General features: G+C 45.0%; 1 protein-coding gene across 1 annotated transcript; it reads right to left on the bottom strand.

Annotated features, from left to right (window-relative positions):
- Positions 1-6,880: 6,880 nt before the first annotated feature.
- LOC126301432 (cuticle protein 18.6-like) lies at positions 6,881-24,528 on the bottom strand. The gene is made up of 4 exons (XM_049991706.1): positions 24,480-24,528; positions 19,068-19,182; positions 14,984-15,631; positions 6,881-7,225 (listed from the first exon to the last, which is right to left on the bottom strand). The coding sequence occupies exons 1-4, from the start codon at positions 24,489-24,491 to the stop codon at positions 7,011-7,013; spliced, it is 990 nt and encodes a 329-aa protein (XP_049847663.1). The 5' UTR covers positions 24,492-24,528; the 3' UTR covers positions 6,881-7,010.
- Between the last annotated feature and the right edge of the window lie 217 nt (positions 24,529-24,745).

The raw sequence follows: 24,745 nt of genomic DNA on the forward strand, positions 1-24,745 counted from the left end.
CTACCACCTACCTTCAATCACAAACCTATGACACTTGTCACGCTAAAGACTTTTTCTCTGTTTGTGTTCACAGATTTCACATTAATATTTGGATTGCTTTGATCATGTATTTGATGTGATTTGCATGTTTCCAAAGAAATGGAAGCAGGTTATGAAATACTTACACTGTTGTAGCCACCAAGCTTCAGTAATCTTATCTGGGAAGGCAGACGCATTGCTGGCATGTATGCGCGCAGCACCTCAGCGGTGCATGGTTCCAAAGATGGACATCGTCTTGGACGTCGGGAGTGAAGTTGTGCATCATGCACATTTGCGCACCTATTAGACAAGCTGTTCGCAAGCAGCCGCGGCACAAACCAGTCCAAGTCTACACCCAGTAGCAGCTAGGTACTTCAAGAAACGGTTGCTGGAAGCGGAAAGGGTATTATTTACTAGGTTTCCTCCCATACCTCACTACCATGTTGTCGATTAACGTTGAGACAGTGAAACACACAAGTGGAAGTATAATTGGCGTAAAACTGGATTTAGTGATATCAGAAAAGCTGCCTTTGCCTCACTGATGCTCATTCACAAATGTACGATAGACGACAATGGAGACGAGAAGTCTGAATTAGAGACATACCAAGGCCAAATTTAGAATAATCGTTTATGAATGCAATGTCCATTTAGAATAATAGTGGTTGTTGAGGCACAAACACACAAGCATAGCTCTGAAATTCATGGTCGAGGAAGCCACCGACCATATACACTGAATATCCAAAGATACTGGTACCCTTGACTAATATCGTGCGGGACCACCGTGAGGAGCACGCAGAAGGGCCGCAAGATGACGTGGCATGGACGTGTGGGGTGTCAAATTGTCCTGCTGGAATTGACCAAGTCCGTCGGAATGCACAATGGACATGAATAGATGCAGGTGATCATACAGGATGCTTACGTACGTGTCACCTGTCAGTCGTGTCTAGATGCATCAGGCACCCATATCACTACACCTGCACACGCCCCACACCATTACACAGCCTCCACCACCTTGAATAGTCCCCTGCTGATATGCAAGGTGCATGGATTCATGAGATTGTCTCCATACCCGTAAACGTCTATCCGCTCGATACAATTTGAAACAGCTCTCGTCCGACCAGGCGATATGTTTCAATATGTTTCAAGTCGTCAACAGCCTAGTGTCGGTGTTGACGGGCCCAGGCGAGGTGGAAAGCTTAGTGCCAATGGTACACGAGTCAGCCTTCGGCTCCGAAAGCCCATATCGATGATGTTTCGTTGAATGGATCGCACGCTGACACTTCTTGTGACTCGGCATTGAAATCTGCAGAAATTTGCGGAAGAGTTGCCCTTCTGTAACGTTGAACGATTCTCTTCAGTCGTCGTCGGTCACAATCTTGCAGGATCTTTTTCAAGCCGCAGCGATGTCGGAGATTTGACGTTTTACCGGATTCCTGATGCTCACGGTTCACTCGTGGAATGGTCGTACGGGAAAATCCCCACTTCATCGCTACCTCGGATATGCTGTGTCCCATCGCTCGCGCGCAAACTATAACACCATGTTTATCCTCACTAAAATCTTGATAACCTGTAACCGATCCAAGAACTGTACCAGGCACATGTTGTCTTATATACGCGTTGCCGAAGGCAGCGCAGTATTCTGCCTGTTTGCATATCTCTGGATTTGAATATGTCTGCCTAGACCAGTATGTTTGGTGCTGCAGTGTAGAATAATCGTGTTTGTAGAAGGAGTATTGAACAATGTGGTATTCGTTTGAATGATAAGCCACTGCATATTTAGTTCTGTTTCTATGCCATAAGGTACATGTGTATCTCCAACAGGGCAAACCGAGCGAGGTCGTTCAATGGTTAGCACACGGAACTCGCATTCGGGAGGACGACGGTTGAAACCCGTGTCCGACCATCCTGATTTAGGTTTTCCATGATTACTCTAAATCATTTCATGCAAATGCCTGGATGGTTCCTTTGAAATGGCACGCCGACTTCCTTCTGTACCCATCCGTATTTCGATGGGACCAATGACCTAGCTGTTTGGTCCCTTTCCCCAAATCAACCAACCAACCAAAAGGACAATACATATGGCGGTACCCGAAGTTGTATCCAAGACGGTCACAAGTCCCGTCTTCCATTGTAAATGTGTGGGAATGATGGAGATTTTCTTTCCAGCTCCTGGATCCGGCACTGAAAAACGATTCACTGTCCACTGGTAACCGTAATATTTTGTCAGTGGCATAATTCGGATGCGGAGTAGTTGATATCGGGTGAGCACAACGGACTCCTGGGTGTTGCCATTTTCCGTGACATAGGAACCGCTACGTATCTTTCAAGCAGTTCTTCAATTGGCCTCCAGAGGCTGAGTGCACCATGTTACAGTCCTCCCACCAACGAGAAAGACCTGTAGATACTACATACGCTGATTACTCAGCTATGGAGACGAATACAGGGTGACTTCTGGTCGTATTCACACCCATCAGATAAAGTTTTGAATCACCTCGGTTCCGAGAGTTCCGGAACCTGTACAGAAAACATCATTCCGTCCTTTTTATTGCTCATGAAAACCATGCATTGGTTGTTGTGCCACCTTACAGCGAGACCTCAAGAGGTGTTGGTCTAGATTGCTCTACACATCGGTCCTCTAATACCCGGTAGCACGTCCTCTTGTATTAATGCGTGCCTGTATTCTTCGTGGCGCACTATCCACAAGTTCATTAAGGCACTGTTGGCCCAGATAGTTCCACTGCACGACGGCGTAGATCCCTCAAAGTGGTTGGTGGGTCATGTCGTCAGCCCTCTTCAATCTATCTCATTCATGTTCGGTAGGGTTCATGTCTGGAGAACGTGCTGGCCACTCTAGTCGAGCGATGTTGTTATCCTGAAGGAAGTCATTCAAAGATGTGCTCTAGGGGGCGGGGGGGGGGGGGGGCGAATTGTTGTCCACGAAGACGAATGCCTCGCCAGTATGTTGCCGGTGCGGTTGCAGTATCGCTTGGAGGATGGCATTCACGTATCATACAGCAGTTACGGCGCCTTCCTTGACCACCAGCGGCGTACGTCGGCCCCACGTAACGTCACAACAAAACAACAGGCAATCTCCATCTTGCTCCACTCTCCGGACAGTGCGTCTAAGGCGTTCAGCCTGACCGAGTTGCCTCCAAACGCGTCTCCGACGATTGTGTGGTTGAAGGCATTTGCGACACTTATCGGTGAAGAGAACATGATCCTAATCATGAGCGGTCCATTCGGCATGTTGTTGGGTCCACCTGTACTGCGGTGCATGGTTCCAAAGATGGACCTCGCCATGGACGTCGGGAGTGAAGCTGTGCATCATGCAGCCTATTGCGCGCAGTTTGAGTCGTGACATGACGTCCTGTGTCTACTCGAAAAGCATTATTCAACATGGTGGCGTGCTGTTAGGTTTCCGTAGGTAGCAGGCATCAACTGCATTGGTAGCCCTTGGGTGGCCTAAGCGACGCATGTGATCGACAGTTCCTGTCTTTCTGTGTCTCCTCCATGTCCGAACATCGCCTTGGTTCATTCCGACATGCCTTGACACCTCCCTTGTTGAGAGCTCTTCCTGGCACAAAGTAACAATGCGGTCGCGATCGAACCGCGGTATTTACCGTCTAGGCATGGTTGACCTACAGACAACACAAGCCGTGTACCTCCTTCCTGGTGGAATGAATGGAACTGATTGGCTATCGAAACCCCCCCCCCCCCCTCCCGTCTTATAGGTGTTGCTCGTGCATGGTTGTTTACATCTTTGGACCTCTCTGAATAGTCGAAGGGACTGCGTCTATGTCCATGTATATCCACAGTCAACGTCTATCTTCAGGAATTTTGGGAACCGTGGTGATGCAAAGCTTTTTTTTTTTATGTGTGTGTATTAAATGTAACAGTCCTCGATTAACTATGACACTACGTAGAAGCAATGTGGAAACTATCTCTAAAGACGACATCCATCTATATAAACGGTTGTAACACTCCATTGTATTTAAAGGAAAAGATAATGAAGATGTTGTCCATGACAATATGTTTATATGTGTACGACGCTATAACAACCACCAGTGTATAGTCTGTGTAAGACAAGTTCATTCTTATCGGACCATAGCCTCTTAGAGTTCCGTTTCCATTGTCCACAAGAGTATAGTACTCCACTGCGATGTACTCTTCAAATTCAAAATGTTTCGAGATTGGATTAATAAAAAATAGAGAAAAGTTATAATAAATTTGAAGCCATTTTCACTATTTTGACCGTGACTGTCTCAAGATATATGTAAAGCTTTTTACCTACCGCTACCAGTCACAAGATTTATGGACTAACGTATTATTTATTTATTGTGCGACATGTTTCGAGGGAATACCTCATCACCAGGCTATGGAATTACAAAAACATTTTCACAATAAGATCACACAGATGCTAAACAATCTTTTCATGAATGCTGTGGATATCCTCTGGAAGAAGAGAAAACCTAGTAAGAGAAGATGTCACTTTGTAAGCTGGACTGATGTTTGCATGAAAATGTTTTGTAACAGTCACTCACTTTGTTCTTAAGGGCCGGCCGGAGTGGCCGAACGGTTCTAGGCGTTACAGTCTGGAACCGCGCGACCACTTACGGTCGCAGGTTCGAATCCTGATTCGGGCATGGATGTGTGATGTACTTAGGTTAGTTTAAGTAGTTTTAAGTTCTAGGGGACTGATGACCTCAGAAGTGCTCACAGCCATTTGAACCATTTTTTTGTTCTTAAGGCGTGGCATTCTTGTTGTGATTAGCTGAGGTGTTTCCGTTTCCGTCGCTCTCTTGGCTTTCTTGATCGATGTTCACAAATTTACACAAACGTAGCAGTAATATGGAAACGTGATCACAAAAACAAATCTGTAGTGCAGTGGACAAGGTGGCGGTCAAAATACATCTGGTTTCGATTTGACTATCGATCTGTCGATCTATGTTGTCTCGAGATGTTTACAAGCTTTCTGCATGTCTTGTTACCTTATTACGGATGTAGATTGACGAAATAGATTAAAAATTGAGCACCTGTTACAATATTATTGTACAAAAAATGGCTCTGAGCACTATGAGACTTAACATCTATGGTCATTAGTCCCCTAGAACTTAGAACTACTTAAACCTAACTAACCTAAGGACAACACACAACACCCAGTAATTACGAGGCTGAGAAAATCCCTGATCCCACCGGGAATCGAACTCGGGAACCCGGGCGTGGGAAGCGAGAACGCTACCGCACGACCACGAGCTGCGGACTATTATTGTACAAATGTGATATAGCGAAACATGTAGATGAAACAAGAGACAGTGCTACAATACACAACGATCTCAAAGTACAATACTACATGAAGTAGAAAAGTGCTGGAAATGGATATCTCGGAAGGAATAGAAATATTCATCCATAGCCACATGGTGAATAATGAGATCCCGAATGAATTGACTGGATTTCAAAAATTCACACTCCTTTTCCAATTTCACTATAGTGTTCTTAGAATAAAAGATATATAACATCACAGTCGTTTGACTCTAGACCCAACAATAGCTCAGATATAGGTAAAATAAATAGTTCTTATATCATAATTTGTACAATAATATAGTAACAGGTGCTCAATTTGCAATCTATTTCGTCATCCTAGATTAGTAATACTATAACAAGACGTGCAGAAGACATGTAAACATCTGACATCACGTAGATCGACAAATCGATAGTCAAATCGAAACAAGATGTATTTTGACCGCTGCCTTGTTCACTGCACTACAGATTTGTTTTTGTGATCGTGTTTCCAAGTTACTGATACGCTAGTAAAAATTTGTGAACAGTGATAAAGAACGGCAAGAATGCTACAGAAATGGAAACACATCAGCTCATCACAACGAGACTGCCATTACTTTAGAACAAAGTGAGTGATTGTTACAAAACATTTTCATGCAAACATCAGTCAAGCTTACAAAGTAACATCGCCTCTTACTAGGTTTTCTCTTCTTCCACAAGATGACGACAGTATTTATGAAAACACTGTTTAACATCTGTATGATCTTACTGTGAAATTGTTTCTTAGTGCCATAGCCTGATGATGAGGTATTCTCTCGAAACAGGTCGCACAATAAATAAATAATAGCTTAGTTAACAAATTTTGTGACTGGTAGCGGTAGTTAAAAACCTTTACATAAAGTTAAACTTGTTTCACTGTTTGATGTGTTTTACGTAGTCTCCCCCATGAAGCACAGGGCGTTGACCATGTGGAAATGTCAGAAAAGTCCTCCTGAGGGATGTTGTTTGACTCGTGCGTCAAATTGAGTGGAATGGCAGTTATTTCGTCAAGCTTTGACGCTTCATGCGAATTTCTATATTTTGTCGTTTTGAGGTACGTTCATACTGGTAGCACTGATTCTCATCATGTACTATGATTTATTCCAGAGAATAAATGTCCACCTATTACATTTTAATCATGTCACGACAAACATCCACGCGTCGATTTTTGTTTGTACATACTTTTCTCTCCGTCAAAACATTCTGGACTTTATTTAGTGACGTTCAGTTCGTTGCCCCATTCCAATCTGCACCGCAAAAAACGTCGACACACTAAAGTCACACATCCACTACTTACCACTGTCTGTTCACAACTGACTAGTTGAATGCACGTCGGTTGCTTACGGTTGTTAGTTCAAGCTGCCACCGTTGTTAATGCACTGACGTCACTTGTACGCCAGGTCACTCTCGAAACTTATTGTACAGTCGGTGTATACAGTATAAAGTAGTTAATGCAGAAACTGCATTTTGACAAGCATGGGATGTGAATGAAAATGTAGGAAGGTGGTTTCAGACAATCTCATAACTAGAATAATAGCGTAGCGGGTAACCGAAATAAGACGTCTTTATTTCGATGTGCCCTTGTCTAGCAGATAACGCTTGTACATAGCAGTTAATATAAGTTATTTACAAGGTGTGCGGTGCAGTCCAGAGGCGAGACGGTGTCGGCGAAATGTTCAGTAGTGGACCTTGGAGTGCGGCGTCAGCAGCGAGGAGTGCGCCGTCTTGAGAGGCGCGCCGTACACTGGCGCGGGGGCGGCGACGCCGGGGGCGACGTAGCCGGGGGCGACGTAGCCGGGGGCGGCGAGGCCGGCGGCGACGGCGGGGGCCAGAGCTCCGGGTGCCACGACGCCGGGGGCGTAGCGCGCCAGAGCGCCCGGCACCACGCGTCCTGCAAAGCGGAACAGACGCCGGCTGTAGAGGCAGTCGTAGTGTGTGTGTGTGTGTGTGTGTGTGTGTGTGCTGAGGGGACGCCGACTGTGTGCTGGAAGCAGCTGCATCCACAAGCCTGGTCCGATCAGTGCGAAGGCAGGTGGTGGCACAGTGGTAGGAATGGTGAGTACAGTTCAACATTCCCTTAAGGACAAGCTCATTAGAGGTGAGCAAGATGTATGAGACAGGCGAAATACCCTCAGACTTCCAGAAGAATATAATAACTCCAATCCCAAAGAAAGCAGGTGTTGACAGATGTGAAAATTACCGAACTATCAGTTTAATAAGTCACAGCTGCAAAATACTAACGCGAGTTCTTTACAGACGAATGGAAAAACTAGTAGAAGCCGACTTCGGGGAAGATCAGTTTGGATTCCGTAGAAATGTTGGAACACGTGAGGCAATACTGACCCTACGACTTATCTTAGAAGCTAGATTAAGGAAGGGCAAACCTACGTTTCTACCGTTTGTAAACTTAGAGAAAGCTTTTGACAATGTTGACTGGAATACTCTCTTTCAAATTCTGAACGTGACAGGGGTAAAATACAGGGAGCGAAAGGCTATTTACAATTTGTACAGAAACCAGATGGCAGTTATAAGAGTCGAGGGACATGAAAGGGAAGCAGTGTTTGGGAAGGGAGTGAGACAGGGCTGTAGTCTATCCCCGATGTTATTCAATCTGTATATTGAGCAAGCAGTAAAGGAAACAAAAGAAAAATTCGGAGTAGGTATTAAAGTCCATGGAGAAGAAGTAAAAAGTTTGAGATTCGCCGGTGACATCGTAATTCTGTCAGAGACAGCAAAGGACTTGGAAGAGCAGTTGAATGGAATGGACAGTGTCTTGAGAGGAGTATATAAGATGAACATCAACAAAAGCAAAACGAGGATAATGGAATGTTTTCGAATTAAGTCGGGTGATGCTGAGGAAATTAGAATAGGAAATGAGACACTTAAAGTAGTAAAGGAGTTTTGCTATTTGGGGAGCAAAATAACTGATGATGGTCGAAGTAGAGAGGATATAAAATGTAGACTGGCAGTGCCAAGGAAAGCGTTTCTGAAGAAGAGAAGTATGTTAACATCGAGTATAGATTTAAGTGCCAGGAAGTCATTTCTGAAAGTATTTGTATGGAGTGTAGCCATGTATGGAAGTGAATCATGGACGAGAAATAGTTTGGACAAGAAGAGAATAGAAGCTTTCGAAATGTGGTGCTACAGAAGAATGCTGAAGATTAGATGGGTAGATCGCATAACTAATGAGGAAGTATTGAATAGGATTGGGGAGAAGAGAAGTTTGTGGCACAACTTGACCAGAAGAAGGGATCGGTTGGTGGACATGTTCTGAGGCATCAAGGGATCACCAATTTAGTATTGGAGGGCAACGTGGAGGGTAAAAATCGTAGAGGGAGACCAAGAGATGAATATACCAAGCAAATTCAGAAGGATGTAGGTTGCAGTAGGTACTGGGAGATGAAGAAGCTTGCACAGGATAGAGTAGCATGGAGAGCTGCATCAAACCAGTTTCAGGACTGAAGACCACAACAACATTAGAGGCGATTTAGAAAATAGTGGGAAAGAAATTTGCTGCCTCTTTCTTAAAGGAACAGTCCAAGCATTTGCGTTAACTGACTCAGGAAAATGACGGGAAATCTAAATCTTAATAGCTGGACTGGATTTTAAAATGCCTCCCTCCTCAATACGCCTTGTCCTGTATCTCTTCTAAGGTTTGGAGACGACGTCCTTTCAAAGTCTTTTCCAGTCTGGGAAACAGGAGAAAGTCTACTGCTGGTGGTCCGGAGGATACGGTAGACGGTGCACCACGGGAATGTGGTGTTTTGCTAGATAGCTGCAGACAAGGAGCGACGCGTGAACTGGCGCATTGTCATGATGCTACATCCAACTCAAGTTTTCGCACGATTCAGGCCTCTCCAGCGCACAGCATCCCTTATGCGCACTAAGATTCGCTTGTAGACTTCCTTGTTTATCATCAGACCTCGTGGCACAAATTCGTGATGGATAACCGCTTTGTACTGAAAAAATACAATCGACATCACCTTGATCTTTGACCGACACATGTGTACTTTCTTTGGGCGAGGCGACCCTCTGCCCACCCGCTGCGACGACTGCATCTTCATTATCCGTACCCCACGTCTCATCACCTGGTATCAAAGGTTTTCATTGTCATTAACAGCGGCAAGAAGTCCCTTGCACATTTCAACACGGGTCTGTTTCTGATCTTCAACCAACTAACGCAGTACGAATTTGGCACTGGTACGACGCATCTCAAGTTTTTCACTCAAAATTTGATGACATAATCCAATGCCCATTCCAACCTACTCGGCAACTTCCCGAACAGTTAAACGACGATTTCCGCTAATCACAGAACGAACGCTATCCACAAGGACAAAAAATGTTCAAATGTGTGTGAAATCTTATGGGACTTAACTGCTAAGGTCATCAGTCCCTAAGCTTACACACTAGTTAACCTACATTATCCTAAGGACAAACACACACACCCATGTCCGAGGGAGGACTCGAACCTCCGCCGGTACCAGCCGCAAAGTCCAAGACTGCAGCGCCTAAGACCGCTCGGCTAATCCCGCACGGCCCACAAGGACGTCATCTGTTGATGTGGAAAGATGTCCACACTTGCAATCGTCACAGACCGACATTCTGCCTTGCTGAAAACGTTTAAGCCATTCATATCACTGCGTGCGACTCATATAGTCCTCCCCGAATGCTTGGCTAAGCATTTGAAATGTCTGTGTGAAAGCTATGTCAGGTTTATAGCAGAATTTCACGCACACACGTTGTTTTTCAAGCTCCTTTATTGCACTAATCCCACGAGCAGGATACACACATGCTCACTTCAGCGGCTGTTGTTCACTTGCTGATTGTCAGAGGCAAATGGTAGTTTGTTGTCTAAACCTGCCGCTAGTTGCACTCAGTAGCCGCAGAGCGATCGCTCTGCTGGTGGGCGCGCTATTTCATAAGTTCGGTTTCTTTTTGAACACACCTCGCATGTGCAACCTCTCACCACTGCGTTATCTCGTTCGGTGACATAGAAGCAGTTAAGGTGAGTTCATCCTATGGTTGTAGGAAGACGTGGTATTTCCATATGATCTCCTAATGAGGTTAAGACGATCGCAAATTCGTGTGATCTGTCTCTAGAGTGCTACAGAAAAGCACTGAACACGTAACACAGTAATTAATTCAGGTAACTGATTCTGAAAACCTTGTATCCAAAACGATTTCTCGTGTATGCCGGATGATATTCTGTTCTTTGCGAAGCTTGCACTTGCCTCAAATCACCTTCCTGGAAAAGTTTGTAAGGGTAGTTGTCCGTCAGTTTAATATACCAGTGTTTTGTCTAGGTATGAACTAAAATCTTAAACCTCACGTAAAAAGCTACCATTGTCGTTACATTAGGACTGTCACTGTTCTATGAATTCAGTAAGTTTCTTTTTGTTGGTGCATAGGCTCGTTCGAATTAGTCGTATCTGCGTTTGCTCCGACGTCCTGAAATGTAATATCAACCGTGTATAGAAATCTCTTTTATGTAGAAATTGGGAACCGTGAGTGGATGGCTACGACCACACATAAAACTATCTCAAGTCGTCATCTACACAGATTAACCAATAATATCTATTTATCATAAGCCCTCTTCGTAAACCTGTATATTTGGTCGGAGGTTTCATGTAACTAACGGGTTCGACTGTTACAGCTTTCGAAGAATATCAAATGAGACCCTCGTCGAAAATTACGCTAGTTCGAGTGTGAATCAGTTCCCATCACTAACGTAATACTAATTTCGATGACAATGACAACGATACAATTTTACGCTCATATGGAAGAATGACTGTTTTATTTTTAATTTAAAGCTAAGACGTAAATAATGTATCAATATTGATGATTAAATATCTTCCTACAAGATCAGGTAATGCAGTTACACACTATCATTCGTTAGATGAGCGTACCTAGTACACACCCACACTTTTATCGCAAATTGCTCACAATAATTTTCCACGGGAAAACATGCTTCAATTAAGATGATGTATGTTGAGCTTTCCTATGTACGTATTATCCCAGCAACCATGAACTGCTCCACGCAGCTGATTTCCGTAACGAAGATAAACAGTTTGAGTAACCTTTCTGTAGCAGCTGACCCCAAATGACTGGTTCTCGTTGCCAGTGGTAATTATAGCGGCGCTCGGAAAGCACGCATCTGGATTTATAATTGCCACTGGGCGATGTGGCGTTGTGAGTAACAGGGGCAGGGCGGTACGTTTCGCCAGATGCCTCCTTGCTACCGCCCTAAGCGCCCACCGAGAGGGGCAAAGCGTTCGGAGCATGCTGCACGCTATACAGCAGGCGGCCTTGGCATTTGCAGAGCTGACGAGGAAGACCACATGCTGGCTTCGGAGGGCGGGGTGCAGCGCCACACCTATCCGCCCGTGCTTTCGCCAGGGGTGAGCAGAAGTTCTGACCGCACACATGTTTGCCTACTACCTCGTGTACAACTTCTAAAACAGCGACAAAGCGCATCTACATATACACCTTACGGTGTGTGGTGGAGGATACCTATGGTAGCATTATCATTTCACCCTTCAGTGTTCCTTTCGCGAATGGTGCTTAGAGTCGGTCGATAAGCCTCTGTATGACCTCTAATTTTTTCTGATTTTCTTGTCGAGGTCATTTCGCGAGACTTACGTGGGAAGAAGCAATATGTTGTAAAATTCTTCTTTCAATGTACAGTCTCCCTGTCGGTGACATATAGCACCTCCCTTATTTCGACTGCCGCTGGAAGTTGCTGAGCATCTCCGTAATATTCTTGCACTTATTAAAAGATCCCGTAACGAAACGTGCAGCTCCTTGATGGACCTTCTCTTTCTCTTCTATTAATCAAATCTGTTAAGGTTCGCAGACTGGTGAACAGTATTCAAGACTCCGTCTTAAAGGTGTTTTGTAAGCCACTTCTCACATGGATGAACCACATTTCTCAAAGTATTTTCCAATTAAGTTTAGCTCGGCATCTGCTTATGCTGTAATTAGTTTTACGTAGCCATTCCATTTTAGGTCCCTCTGGATATTTACACCAGAGGATTCTCACGGCAGCTACTGTTTACAGTGATTTACAGCATAGCTTAAACGAACAGCGGTGGATCTCTACTCCTATTTAAGCTCGATATCTTACATTAAATTACGTTTGAGTCAACAGCCAGCACGTATACCAATAATCGAATTTTCGCAGGTCTTGCTGCTTTTCCGTACACACTTCTGGCGTTGCAACATGTTGTCTGTGAATGGCCTCTTAGAGCTTCCGAAGTTATACGCTAGATCACTTGTGTGAATTGTAACACTCCCTTAATTTATTCCGAAAAATTTCGGTGCATCGTTTACTAGGAGGTCTGAGGTATAGCCCTCAGCATTCGATCCGCTATCTACTCAAGGTAATTGTTCAAATGAATTTGAAGATTTACTAGCAGAAGGAAGAGTGAAGGGAAATAAAGATGCATAAACTTGTGGCCACAGAGGTAGCCTTGGCAACGTAAAGTATGATGGCATACAATATGCTAGAAATACTGAGAAATTGAGGAAAGTAATACAGTACTGATTGATTAACACGATGTCCAAGTTGGAATATAAAAATTGTGAAATAAAGAAATAAAAGTTCCCATTGATTAGGTAATGAAAGGACGTTGCTCTCATACAGGATAAAGGTATGTGTGTAACGAACAGGAACGACAACGTTCTCATACATCCGAAAACAATCATGAAGTGAAAGAGATGTTTTTTAGCAGGTAATAAGGTTTAAAGATAAACAAAGCAGTTGTGAAACTGAGGGAGTTTAGTTGCAAAGAAAATAGCACACTATTACAGTTAAAGAAGGTATAGTAAGAGAAAAAGTGTAATAATTATTACACAAGATGCTCATGAGAAAAGAAACATCAGAAATATATTAATGTACTAGGGAAAAAACATGAAGAAGCAGCTGTATTGGCGTACAGTACATTGAACAGAGGAAGGCATTTGTAAAAGAGTACCTCAGGAACACAGTATTGTATGTAAGTGAATCGGAATCATAGGAAATCCGGTAAGAAGTAAGTTACAACATTTCAATGTGACGCTATATCAAAAGTAGAAAATCTGTGGAACAAACCCTTGACAGGGCTATTGCCGCGCTGCAGATAGGATACATCCTTCCTCGCAGCAGCGTGAGGAGAGAGGATAGTGGGCAGGACCTTTGCCCCAGTCGCCTTTTACCCCTAGGAAAGACCCCCATTGCTCAATTGACAGCAAGAAGAGTGGACCCGGGGACGCCGCGGAAGCAATGAAAGGAAGAAACCTCTCCACCCGTACCTGGTATTGAACCTGGGGCCTCCAGATGTGGAGTCTAGTGCATACCAGCTAGATCACCATAGGCACAATGCTGTGTTATGTTCCTGAAAATTATGTGGAAGAATTTGGCATAACATAAAAATGGTGGAATTTATGATCGTAGGAGGAATTAGTGAGGAACATGGAGAAGAATATGAGAATGGTTAATTTCTGACCCGTATCAACGGTATTGACAGAATTTTATGGAGAAAACCTTGGGAAATGTATTACGTGATAGAGAGTAAAAGATACAGAGAAACAGAGAGAGAGAGAGAGAGAGAGAGAGAGAGAGAGAGAGAGAGAGAGAGAGAGAGATGTTAAAAGAAATTACATTGCTTAAGATTAAAATTTTGAAGCACTGCTCTGTCGACTATTTTCTTAAATCTCCATTTTGCAAAGTCGAACAAGTATTTCAAACAATTGAAAACATGGATTACGTCGCCAGTGGTCTCATACCATTCATTTGAAGTACGTCCAGTTCGGCAATTTGTGTGGAGAATGTGCTTGTCTAAAAATATGAAGCTGCCATATTACTTTTCAAAAGTTTCACCATGTAAATATAATTTACTTTATTATTTGGAGAGCTTATGCCTTAGTGCCAATAGCAGAAACAGTGAGAAGCCTTTTTATTGCCTTGCCGGACGAACCCACTTGTGTTTGTTCTCTGCTGAAAGGTTTTCTCCATTACTGGTAATCTTTAGATTCAGTAAGTAGCATGACATATCATACTGCGCACCCTCAACTATAACAGGACATGAGTACAAGTATCGGGGCATTCAACTGATTGAATATGAAGATTACTAGTTACTTTCGAAAGCAGTCAGTAGCTAACAGGTAAAGATTGGGTCAGACACTTGTTTAAACCTTTTACCAATGGTGTACTCCATTTTTCTAGGACTCTAAGGATTGTCAAGCAAACTGGAAATTATGTAAACAACGGGTTCACGTTTTTGAAATGACGGAACAAATGTATCACGTATTCCATAGAGTTTCCGGATTTCAGCCGGATGATGTCGACACCTTGCCACGTTATTTTGGCTGGCAGCCATTCAGGCATCTTCAGATGAATTGTTTTTTACAATGGAGATTGCTGGTGCATGTCTCTAACTTCATACTAAAAATTGGCCCAGAGACGCTTACGCATCCGCTAAATGAGCGTCCTCTTTTGCATATTGAAACGTATGTGCCTGTGTCTCCGCGCCAATTTTCAGTGTAGATAATTGCAATAGCAGTCTACAGCGCAGAACATTCCCCTGAAGATGGTCGAACGGTTGTCAGTCGAAACATCGTGGCAATACTCATTACGCCGAAGAAAGTTGGAGCATTTTAACTTAACACTTGCCTGCGAGGGCGGCTACGGCATTGGGAGCGACTGCAGCTCCGAGAGGTGCAGGGCCGGTGGGGACTCCGTCCTTAGTGACGACGGCGTTGAATCCGGCGCCGGGGGCGGCAGTGTACTGCACGGTGCGGACGCTGCCGTCGGGCTCGACCAGGCTGTAGCTGCCCTCCACCACGTCGCCGCTGCGGCTCTCCTGCTGCTGCTTGGCGTCGCCGGTCAGGGCGTCGCTGACGCTGTAGCTGAAGCTGTACTGCGGGTTGGGGTCGTAGTAGGCGTCGACGGCTTCGGAAGCGGGCAGACCCAGGCGGCCCAGGCCGGCGTAGCGGGCGGCGGCCAGGCCGGCATAACCGGGGGCGTAGGCGGCGGCGGCGGGCAAGCCGGCGGCGGCGGCCGGGAGGCCGGCGGCGGCCAGTCTGGCGGCGGCAGCAGCGGCGGCGGCTCTGGCGGCGGGAGACAGCGCAGCGGCCGCGGCGGGCGCCAGGGCTCCCGCGTAGCCGGGGGCGTAGGCGGCGGCGGGCAGACCGGCTGCGGCTGCGGCAGGGAGGCCGGCGGCGGCCAGTCTGGCTGCGGCGGCGGCTGCGGCGGCTCTGGCGGCGGGCGACAGCGCTGCGGCCGCGGCCGGTGTCAGGGCGCCCGCGTACCCGGGCAGGCCTGCGTGCACCAGAGGTCAGTTAGCAAAGGTACTGCTCGCGTCTGCGGTAATCTGTGCTGGCCTGCGACGTTCGCGCATCTCAAAGATCTCTGGGTCCCGAAATCACTCTTCCTTTATCTAACTGTCAAATGGCGTGCTGTATAGAAAATAACTAAAAGCTGTCCTCAGGGGTCAATATGTGGACCTGCATACCGAAGTGCCTTTCACACTTGTACCCAGCAGATAAAGTAATACAGAAGGCATGAAACTTCCTGGCAGATTAAAACTGTGTGCCGGACCGAGACTCGAACTCGGGACCTTTGCCTTTCGTGGGCAAGTGCTCTACCATGAGAGCTACCCAAGCACGATTCACGCCCCGTCCTCACAGCTTTACTTCTGCCAGTACCTCGTCTCCTACCTTCCAAACTTTACAGAAGCTCTTCTGCGAACCTTGCAGAAAAAGCACTCCTGAAAGTACGGATATTGCGGAGACAGGGCTTAGCCACAGCCTGGAGGATGTTTCCTCATTCTGAATATAGAAGGCGTATCGCAGTCCTCAGATCGTTCAGTGTGGGGACAGTTTACACCTCTATAAGTTAACTAAAAGTCGAGTTATATGACACTGAAGTTATAAATAACTTTTGGGGCGGACTTCTAAAGTGATATTGGTAAAAAGACACTGAGAAATCAACAAAGTTTGAAAGAGAAAGAGAGAGAGAGAGAGAGAGAGAGAGAGAGAGAGAGAGAGAAAACAAAGGAAATTACATAGTTCTAAGTTACAATTTTGACGCTTTGCGACTCCTAGTACAATTTTCTTATATCTCTAATTACAAAGGATGGGTAAGGAGGTGTCTTTTTACTGTGTGTCAGGACATGTGGGTATTAAGAAGAACGAATCGTCTGATATAGCAGCCAAGAGGGCCTCTCGCAGATCCGAGTTCGTTTAGAGTGCCATTCCCTTGCATGGTATCAGCTCGATTTTGAGGTGCAGAGTCATGCATCGATAGGCAGAAGAGTGGGTGGAAGTGAGAGAAAATATACTGCGTCCAGTGAAGTCTGCAGCTCGGCCATGGTGTACCTCTTTCCACCCACGCAGACGGGACGAGGTCCTTCTCACATGTCCTCACATAAGACACAGGCCTCTCATGCACAGCTTCTTGCTCCAGTGAGAGTATTCGCCAATGTGTGGTGCTTGTGGCATACAGATCACTGCACGTCACGTTCTAGTACACAGTGTTATGTATTCAGATAAGAGGACAGCAGCTCATCTGCCTCCGATTTATCCACTATTTTATTGACAATGACACGAATATCGTACCCATTTTAAGTTTCTGTAAAGTGTCTGACTTGTTCCCTAAAATTTTAGGGTCTCGTTTTCAATATGTTATTAGGGTGGCTAGTTCATCTGTTAGGGTGGCTAGTTCATCTGTAAATTTTGTAAGTGATCAGGCAGTCACATATCCCTGTGAATCTGTTGTACTTTTCCTCTTGTCTTATTTGTGTTTCAACTGACAGTTTTCCAACATAAGACCATTTTAATGCTATCTGACAGGATATGAGCTAGTGTGACTGTGCGGGTGATCGTGGATGAGACTGGGAGAGAGTGAGTGCAATTTTATATCAGATTACTTCTTCTTTCTTTTATCGCATTGCCTACTTTTAACGGCATTCGCTTCGACCAATTTTCGCGTGGGCGCTGATAACCTCGTTGTTGAGCGCCTCACGACAAACACCACGCACTACACCGCCTGTATTCAAAGGCCTAACCATACGTCTATGGTTGGATTTAGTGGTTGGATTGCATAATGAATGGATCGCATAGAGTAGACAGATTCGTTGCCTATGGTGATGCGGAATCTGTTGACTCCAGAGCAAAGATAGAGGTCAGAGAGTACCGCGAACTTTCGGAGATGGACTAGCGTGTGGGCAACAAGTGAAACACAGCCGCACAAAAAACTATGTATCTTACACTTGAGGGTAAGTTCGCTGTTACTAAGGATCCCACTATTAGGTTTCATGGCTGCTTAGTAAAAGGGATTCCGGTGTCGAGGTAGCCAGGTTTGAATACTGATTTGTAAATAAATTTTTCAGCTTACCTAGCCACAGATTTACAAAAGGCCACCATGTATGCACAATAGTGCGTGAAGGAACTAATTCACTAAAATCGGACGAGTGCACGATATATTTGCAGACATCACGTAAAGGCTACAGCTGTATCACTTTCATCCATTTCAGAGAATAATTCATCTCATCAGCGCTCATTGTTCCTACCTGCAATATTTGTTTAAAATTCAGAAATGTCACTCACGAACTGTCTACTGTTGGTCCGTTGTCCAGGTTTATGGCTTCTGCACCACGTTTTCCTATTACGGCCATTTGCATCACTTACGAGTGGTTTTGTAATTTCAGCCCGACCTGCAATTCTCTGCTTTGTGCTGTGGTGGTCACGGAGTTCGCAAATTCGGCATTCCATTCTGCAGTGTCTTCTGCAGATGTCATCCACTTACTATTTTTCACTGTCCTCTTCAATGACTGTCACGATCACTCAGCACACTTTCCTCCGCCTTGTGACTTGGCGGATGAAGGTTTTCCACTTTTCCTGTGCGCAGTGTAAAATGTTTCAAATGGCTCTAAGCAATATGTGACTTATTTTCTGAGGTCGTCAGTTCCCTAGACTTAGAACTACCTAAACCTAACTAACCTAAGGACATCACACAGCCGGGCGGTTCTAGGCGCTACAGTCTGGAGCCGTGCGACCGCTACGATCGCAGGTTCGAATGCTGCCACGGATATGGATGTGTGTGTTGTCCTTAGGTTAGTTAAGTTTAAGTAATTCTAGGGGACTGATGACCTCAGCATTTAAGTCCCATAGTGCTCAGAGCCATTTGAACCATTTGACATCACACACATCCCTGCTCGAGGCAGGATTCGAACCTGCGACCTTAGTAGCAGCAAGATTCCGCACTGGAGCGCCTAGAACCGCTTGGCCACAGCGGCCGGCTGTGTGCGGTGTAGATCTTCGGTACAGAGTTTCTTTAATCACTACCTTGATTACTGAAGAACCCACCATACGAGCACCAACAATTAGCCCATGTTCCAAAACAAGTAACTCCGACATAATGCGCTCGTAACTACACAAGACGGGGTCCAAACCACGACTCAGACTTGGGCCGTATTGCGGACATTGCACAGGTGCCGTTAGTGGCAAATACAAGAGCTCAACTTGCAGACTTGGCTGGCGTTTGCATTTATGTTCAATCTTGAATTTCTTGCTGTGTTTCCATGTTTTTGTCCAACCCCTGTACATTAATGACTTAAGGCATACGAGCACACATACCTCTTCGCAGTATAAAAATGCGGGTCATCTACCAACAAAGCAATATTAAGTAGTGTTGTTTTGAGCACTGCCACTGTGTGAGCAGGGAGACGGTGACGTTTGAGGGTACGACGACTCACCTGCGAGTCCTGGTGCGGCGTAGCCCCGCAGCGCTGGCGCCGCCGAGTAGGAGACGGCGGGCGCTCCCAGGTAGCCGGCGCTGGCTGCGCCCAGCAGCGCGCACAAGAGCACAACCTGCAGGCACACACAAGCGTCACAGTTCACTGTCCGCAGTCAGAAGGCGGGTGATTCCTCGACAAGTTCACGCCGGCATCTACCACCGGTGGCTCAGTCTATATCCTCCCATCGCACGGGGTTTACCGCCAGTGGCTCACGCTCCACTCTAACAAATATGCTACCAGCAGTACTCTAACGTATAATGTATTGCCTATCTGCAAGGCGCAACGAACAGCTGAACAAATGAGGTACCACACAATTTGTGACTAATTTAGCATAAAATTATTTTATATGATCTGTGTCTGGGACGATAAATAGTTTGGACAAGAAGAGAATAGAAGCTTTCAAAATGTGTTGCTACAGAAGAATGCTGAAGATTAGATGGGTAGATCACATAACTAATGAGGAGGTATTGCATAGAATTCGCGAGAAGAGAAGTCTGTCGCACAACTTGACAAGAAGAAGGGACCGGTTGGTAGGACATGTTCTGAGGCATCGAGGGATCACAAATTTAGCATTGGAGGGCAGCGTGGAGGGTAAAAATCGTAGAGGGAGACCAAGACATGAATACACTAAGCAGATTCAGAAGGATGTAGGTTGCAGTAAGTACTGGGAGATGAAGATGCTTGCACAGGATAGAGTAGCATGGAGAGCTGCATCAAACCAGTCTCAGGACTGAAGACAACAACAACAACAACAGCAACAACAATGATCTGTAGTTGTTTTAAAGGAGTAGACTTGGCCGCTTTCGAAACAAAAGGCCAGTATATTATAATAGCAGCGTAGGACTTTTGAATAGAACCGACATCCCGCTGCGAGAAACAGGAAAAGTGGCACCTCCAGATGAAGGAAAGCATGAATAGCGCACCTCCCCGCAGCGAGAAATGTAATAGTCAGTGCCGGCGTGAACATGTTAAACAAGTCCACGTGCGGTTTCATTGCCCATCGAATACAAGATCATGTTCTAGCAAAAATGTTCAAATATGTGTGAAATCTTATGGGACTTAACTGCTAAGGTCATCAGTCCCTAAGGACAAACACACACAGAACCCATGCCCGAGGGAGGACTCGAACCTCCGCCCGGACCAGCCGCATAGTCCATGACTGCAGTGCCCTAGACCGCTCGGCTCATCCCGCGCGGCCAGGTTCTACCACCAGGCCGGGGAGGTGGCGTATTACTTGACACGCAGGACACGTGTTCAGGCCGACGATTGTTTGCATCCCCTTTCGCTATCCGTTGCAATAAAAAATAGTCGGCGGTCACCTCAATGACTTCGTGCTCTAGCCTGCCAATTAAACAAATAGTTTGATGATTCAAAACAGGAATTAGCAAAGAAGAGAAGTAACACAATGAATATCCACTTCTGCAGCAGAGTGTGGGCTATTTCCAAACTCCCTGGTAGATTAAAACTCTGTCTTAGACCGGAAAGCGCTCCTGGTGCCTTACGAGAGCGCGTCGTGAATCGGCACAAAATTTTAATCTCCAGGAACTTAAAGAAAATATTTTGTCCTACTTGACGTTCCTACATGGAGAAAGCAAATGGAGGCAGACACACATAGTCACTTTATAAATAGGAAAGAAATAAATGATTCTCAAATAATTGGGTCATAATAAAACTAGATAGGAAGAAGCCAACGGCCTTGCAGCAGTGTTGACACCGGTTCCCGTCAGATAACCGAAGTTAAGCGCTGTCGGGCTGGGCTGGCACTTGGATGGGTGACCGTCAGGTCTGCCAAGCGTGCTCTCAACCCTTGTGAGGCAAACTGAGAAGCTACTTGATTGAGAAGTAACGGCTCCGGTCTCGTAAACTGGCATACGGCCGGGAGAGCGGTGTGCTGACCACATGCCCCTACGTATCCCCATCCAGTGACGCGTGTGCGCTGAAGATGACACGACGGCCAGTCGGTACCGTTCGGCCTTCCAAGGCCTGTTGGGACAGAGTTTAGTTTTTAGTTTAGTAGGTTAGGAAGAATTGGCCGGAAACGTAGACCAGTGTAATGAGATGAACCAAAATTCTCCCAAATGCGAGTTGCCTACCGTAACTAGCCTATGCCGTAGCTCGGTACAAACACGTCCAGGTTCTCTTTGTGGTAGCCTAGCGAAATGCAGAGGGCATGACGTAGCCCACCAAGCAAGTGACCGTGATGGGACAATGGTAGAAGTACGAGACTAGTGTAAGCAGGCAAGTGAATTCAAATGTGTTCCACCAAACCGACTTCAGTTTGCAGGGGTTTTCTTCAAGGTGAATGCTAGGAAGTTTACTACAATTAACCCACAGTTGATATATTGTCCCAGCCTTCTCCGCCTCAGCGTGCACTTCATTCCCTGATGTCCATAGGCTAATAATTACTGGCCTTCCTTCTTCTTGAACAAAGTAAAAAAAGAAGCCGAGAAATACGTTTCAGGTAACACTGAAAATTCTTTTCTGATAAATGCTAGTTCAATAGAAAAAATGAGAGTGTGCTGAGCGAACAAATTTTATTATTTGTTGCGACACGTCTTCAAAAACATAGTAAATCAGTAAGGTAACTTGAGAGAAAGGACAGAGTGGAAATTCATTTAAGCGACTGCGTGTCTTTGTTATTTACATCTCAGTGAGAGTGCTATGTTAACATTATTACTTCTCCTAATGATACTCGTGAATTTTAAAGAGGACAATTGCATAAAATGTTTGCTTTACGTCAAGCACAATGACAGTTGTTTACCAAGCAAAGTAAGACGATTTCGTATTAAGAAGGCGTGAGCTGATCTTTCTTCGACTTGCCTATGACATCTAATGAAAAAACTATGATATTTTTCCTTAGATTAGTAAGTGTGAGAAATTTTGCCGAACAGCTAGCATGTGCGTTGTGAAAGAACAGAGAAAGCTGCTCTGACTATAAGTTGCATGCAAAAATTAAAATAGGAGAAAAAGAAACGGTTACTTGACGTTCTCAGGTTGCCGTATGCTACGTAAATAGCTGCAAAAATTCTGATACTTGAGCTCTAGCACTAAACTTAAATTACAGTGGTCTGTTGATATGAAAAATATTGCCGGAACCCATCAAACTGACTACAGCACTCAGTACGTAATTTAGGTCTCATTTTTGCCATATTGCAAACGCAAACCACAATTCACTTATCGAAGATCCTTTTAGTATGCTTCCATAAGAAGATAAGTAAGGATATCAACAGCCCACTCTCTGACTTTGCATAATATTACTATTGCCTTCATATCATCCGAGAATCGGCTCAAAACATGGTTCAAATGGCTCTGAGCACTATGGGACTTAACATCTGAGGTCATCAGTCTCCTAGAACTTAGAACTACTTAAACCTAACTAACCTAAGGACATCACACACAACCATGTCCGAGGCAGGATGCGAACCTGCGACCGTAGCGGTCGCGCGGTTCCAGACTGAAGCGCCTAGAACTGCTCGGCCACTTCGGCCGGAAGAACCGGCTCAAAAAGTGAGATATAAGGAGGTACTACTGAAAGGATTCATACACACAAAGCTTCCCAGAGAAAAAAAGCAACGTTAAATTAAAAAAAAAATATAAAAATAAAAAAATAAACAGAGATAAGGATGGACTCTTTTCTCGATAGTTCTTGTAAAACAGACTTTCGTTTCAAAGTCCATATCGCTATGTTCTACTAGGCATATTTGTCCCGTCCTATTTTCTCCACGATGACTTTAGAATGATTCAAATGTGATATCGACGGTCCAGCAGTGTGCCTCTAAGAACTGATTAAAGCCGGCCGGAGTGGCCGAGCGGTTCTAGGCGCTACAGTCTGGAACCGCGCGACCGCTACGGTCACAGGTTCGAATCCTGCCTCGAGCATGGATGTGTGATGTCCTTAGGTTAGTTAGGTTTAAGTAGTTCTAAGTTCTAGGGGACTGATGACCTCAGATGTTAAGTGCCATTGTGCTCAGAGCCATTTGAACTGATTAAACTGCGTTAAAGTACCGATACAGGTTTCTTTCTGTTTCAGCGTCTCGTCAGGTAGACTCTCGAGGATTAATTAATTTTGTTAAGTACGTATTTACACCAGGCAATTCGGATACTCCGACTGAACCCTGTGCAGATGTTAAGGATATTATTTAGAAAATACTTATTTGAGCAAACAGATGAAAGAATTATTGAGAGAACAGTCTTTCATCCATTTTTTAGCGAAATTACAATCAACGTTCAACAAATATTATCAGTTATATGGAATAGAGAACGGAGAAATAAAGGGAAGAGATAGGTGGGAATTAGAAACTTCCAGCCACACAGGATGTTGTGGTAATTCAGTGCCGAAAGTCGCCATTACAATACCACAATGCTCTGCGCGGCTGGACGTCACGAATTCCCACTCATCCTTTCCCCTTTCTTTCTCCATTCCCTATTTCATTTTAGTGTATGCACCAGCCGCGTCATCAGGAGTGGTGTATGTTCTGTCAGACATGTCCGACAGAACAGACACCACTCATACAAATTCGAATATATAAATATAATGAGGATTACATCCGACAATTAAATAAATAGTGAGTGAGTAGATTTCCGTGAGGCATTTTAGGATTCCGTTTCTCTGGAGTATGTTAACAGCAGCTATGCCCAGAAGTGAAAATCCTTGCTCATTGAAACATTCAGCCCCTTACTCACAAAAGCAAATAATTTTGCGAGAGCTCTGTGGAGCGCACGATATTCTGGTCGATGTAGTAATGCTCGAACGTTTTCGAGAAGTTTCCATGGACACAATTATTTTGCCATCTCTAAGTAATGATAAGAACAAGATTAGTGATGTAATATTTTTTTAAAATTTATATTTATGCTTATTTGCAAATCAACTCCGACCCTGTACCTAGAAAAATAGACATATATATTTTTGCTACAGTTACGTAACGTGTTCCATAATATGATAACAGTAAAGTATTAAGAGTTCAAATTTACGTTAACTGCTGGACGCATATGGAGCATTGTATTTCTGAAAAGCGATCTGTTTGTACGTTTCTTGAAATGACTTTATGAAATATCCCATAATATGGGAAAAATGCGTAAATCGCGCTCCCTTAGGCTTACTGTATTTTAAATGTCCAATGACAAGAGTAGTTCGGCTTATTCTGAATTTTATCCATAAATAAAGGAACTCTATCCTAGAAGCAATGTGCCAAATTTCAGTAAAGGTTCACGAAACGTTATTTCGGCCATAGGAAAAGCTACGAATTAGAAGGTCTCCAGTATAGGCAATCTAAACCTGTCAAAGCCCAAATAAGGAGATCCAGACCCCAGCGATAACCACGTGGGCTGCCGCTGATGCCAGCCAGGCAGCCAGCAGTGGCAGGCACTCACCTGGAATGCCATGGCGTGTACCTGCTGTGATGGGTGGAGCGGTGCGACTGATGCCGACAGCCCGTCGGCGCCCGCTTATATACTCCAGATGCGCCGGCCCCCACCCGGCGCCTCGCCGTCTGTTCTTCACGGAGCGATCTTTAAAATACATCCTTGCCTTGTAAAGCAAGTGCTGTGACGCAACCACGGAGGCTAATATCTAGGTCGTGGCATCTGCCACACCTCTAAATCTCGACGAACCGATGGGTAATTGGCTCCACTTTTTT

The sequence above is a fragment of the Schistocerca gregaria genome, chromosome 1, assembly GCF_023897955.1.
Source record: "Schistocerca gregaria isolate iqSchGreg1 chromosome 1, iqSchGreg1.2, whole genome shotgun sequence".
Taxonomy (NCBI): domain Eukaryota; kingdom Metazoa; phylum Arthropoda; class Insecta; order Orthoptera; family Acrididae; genus Schistocerca; species Schistocerca gregaria.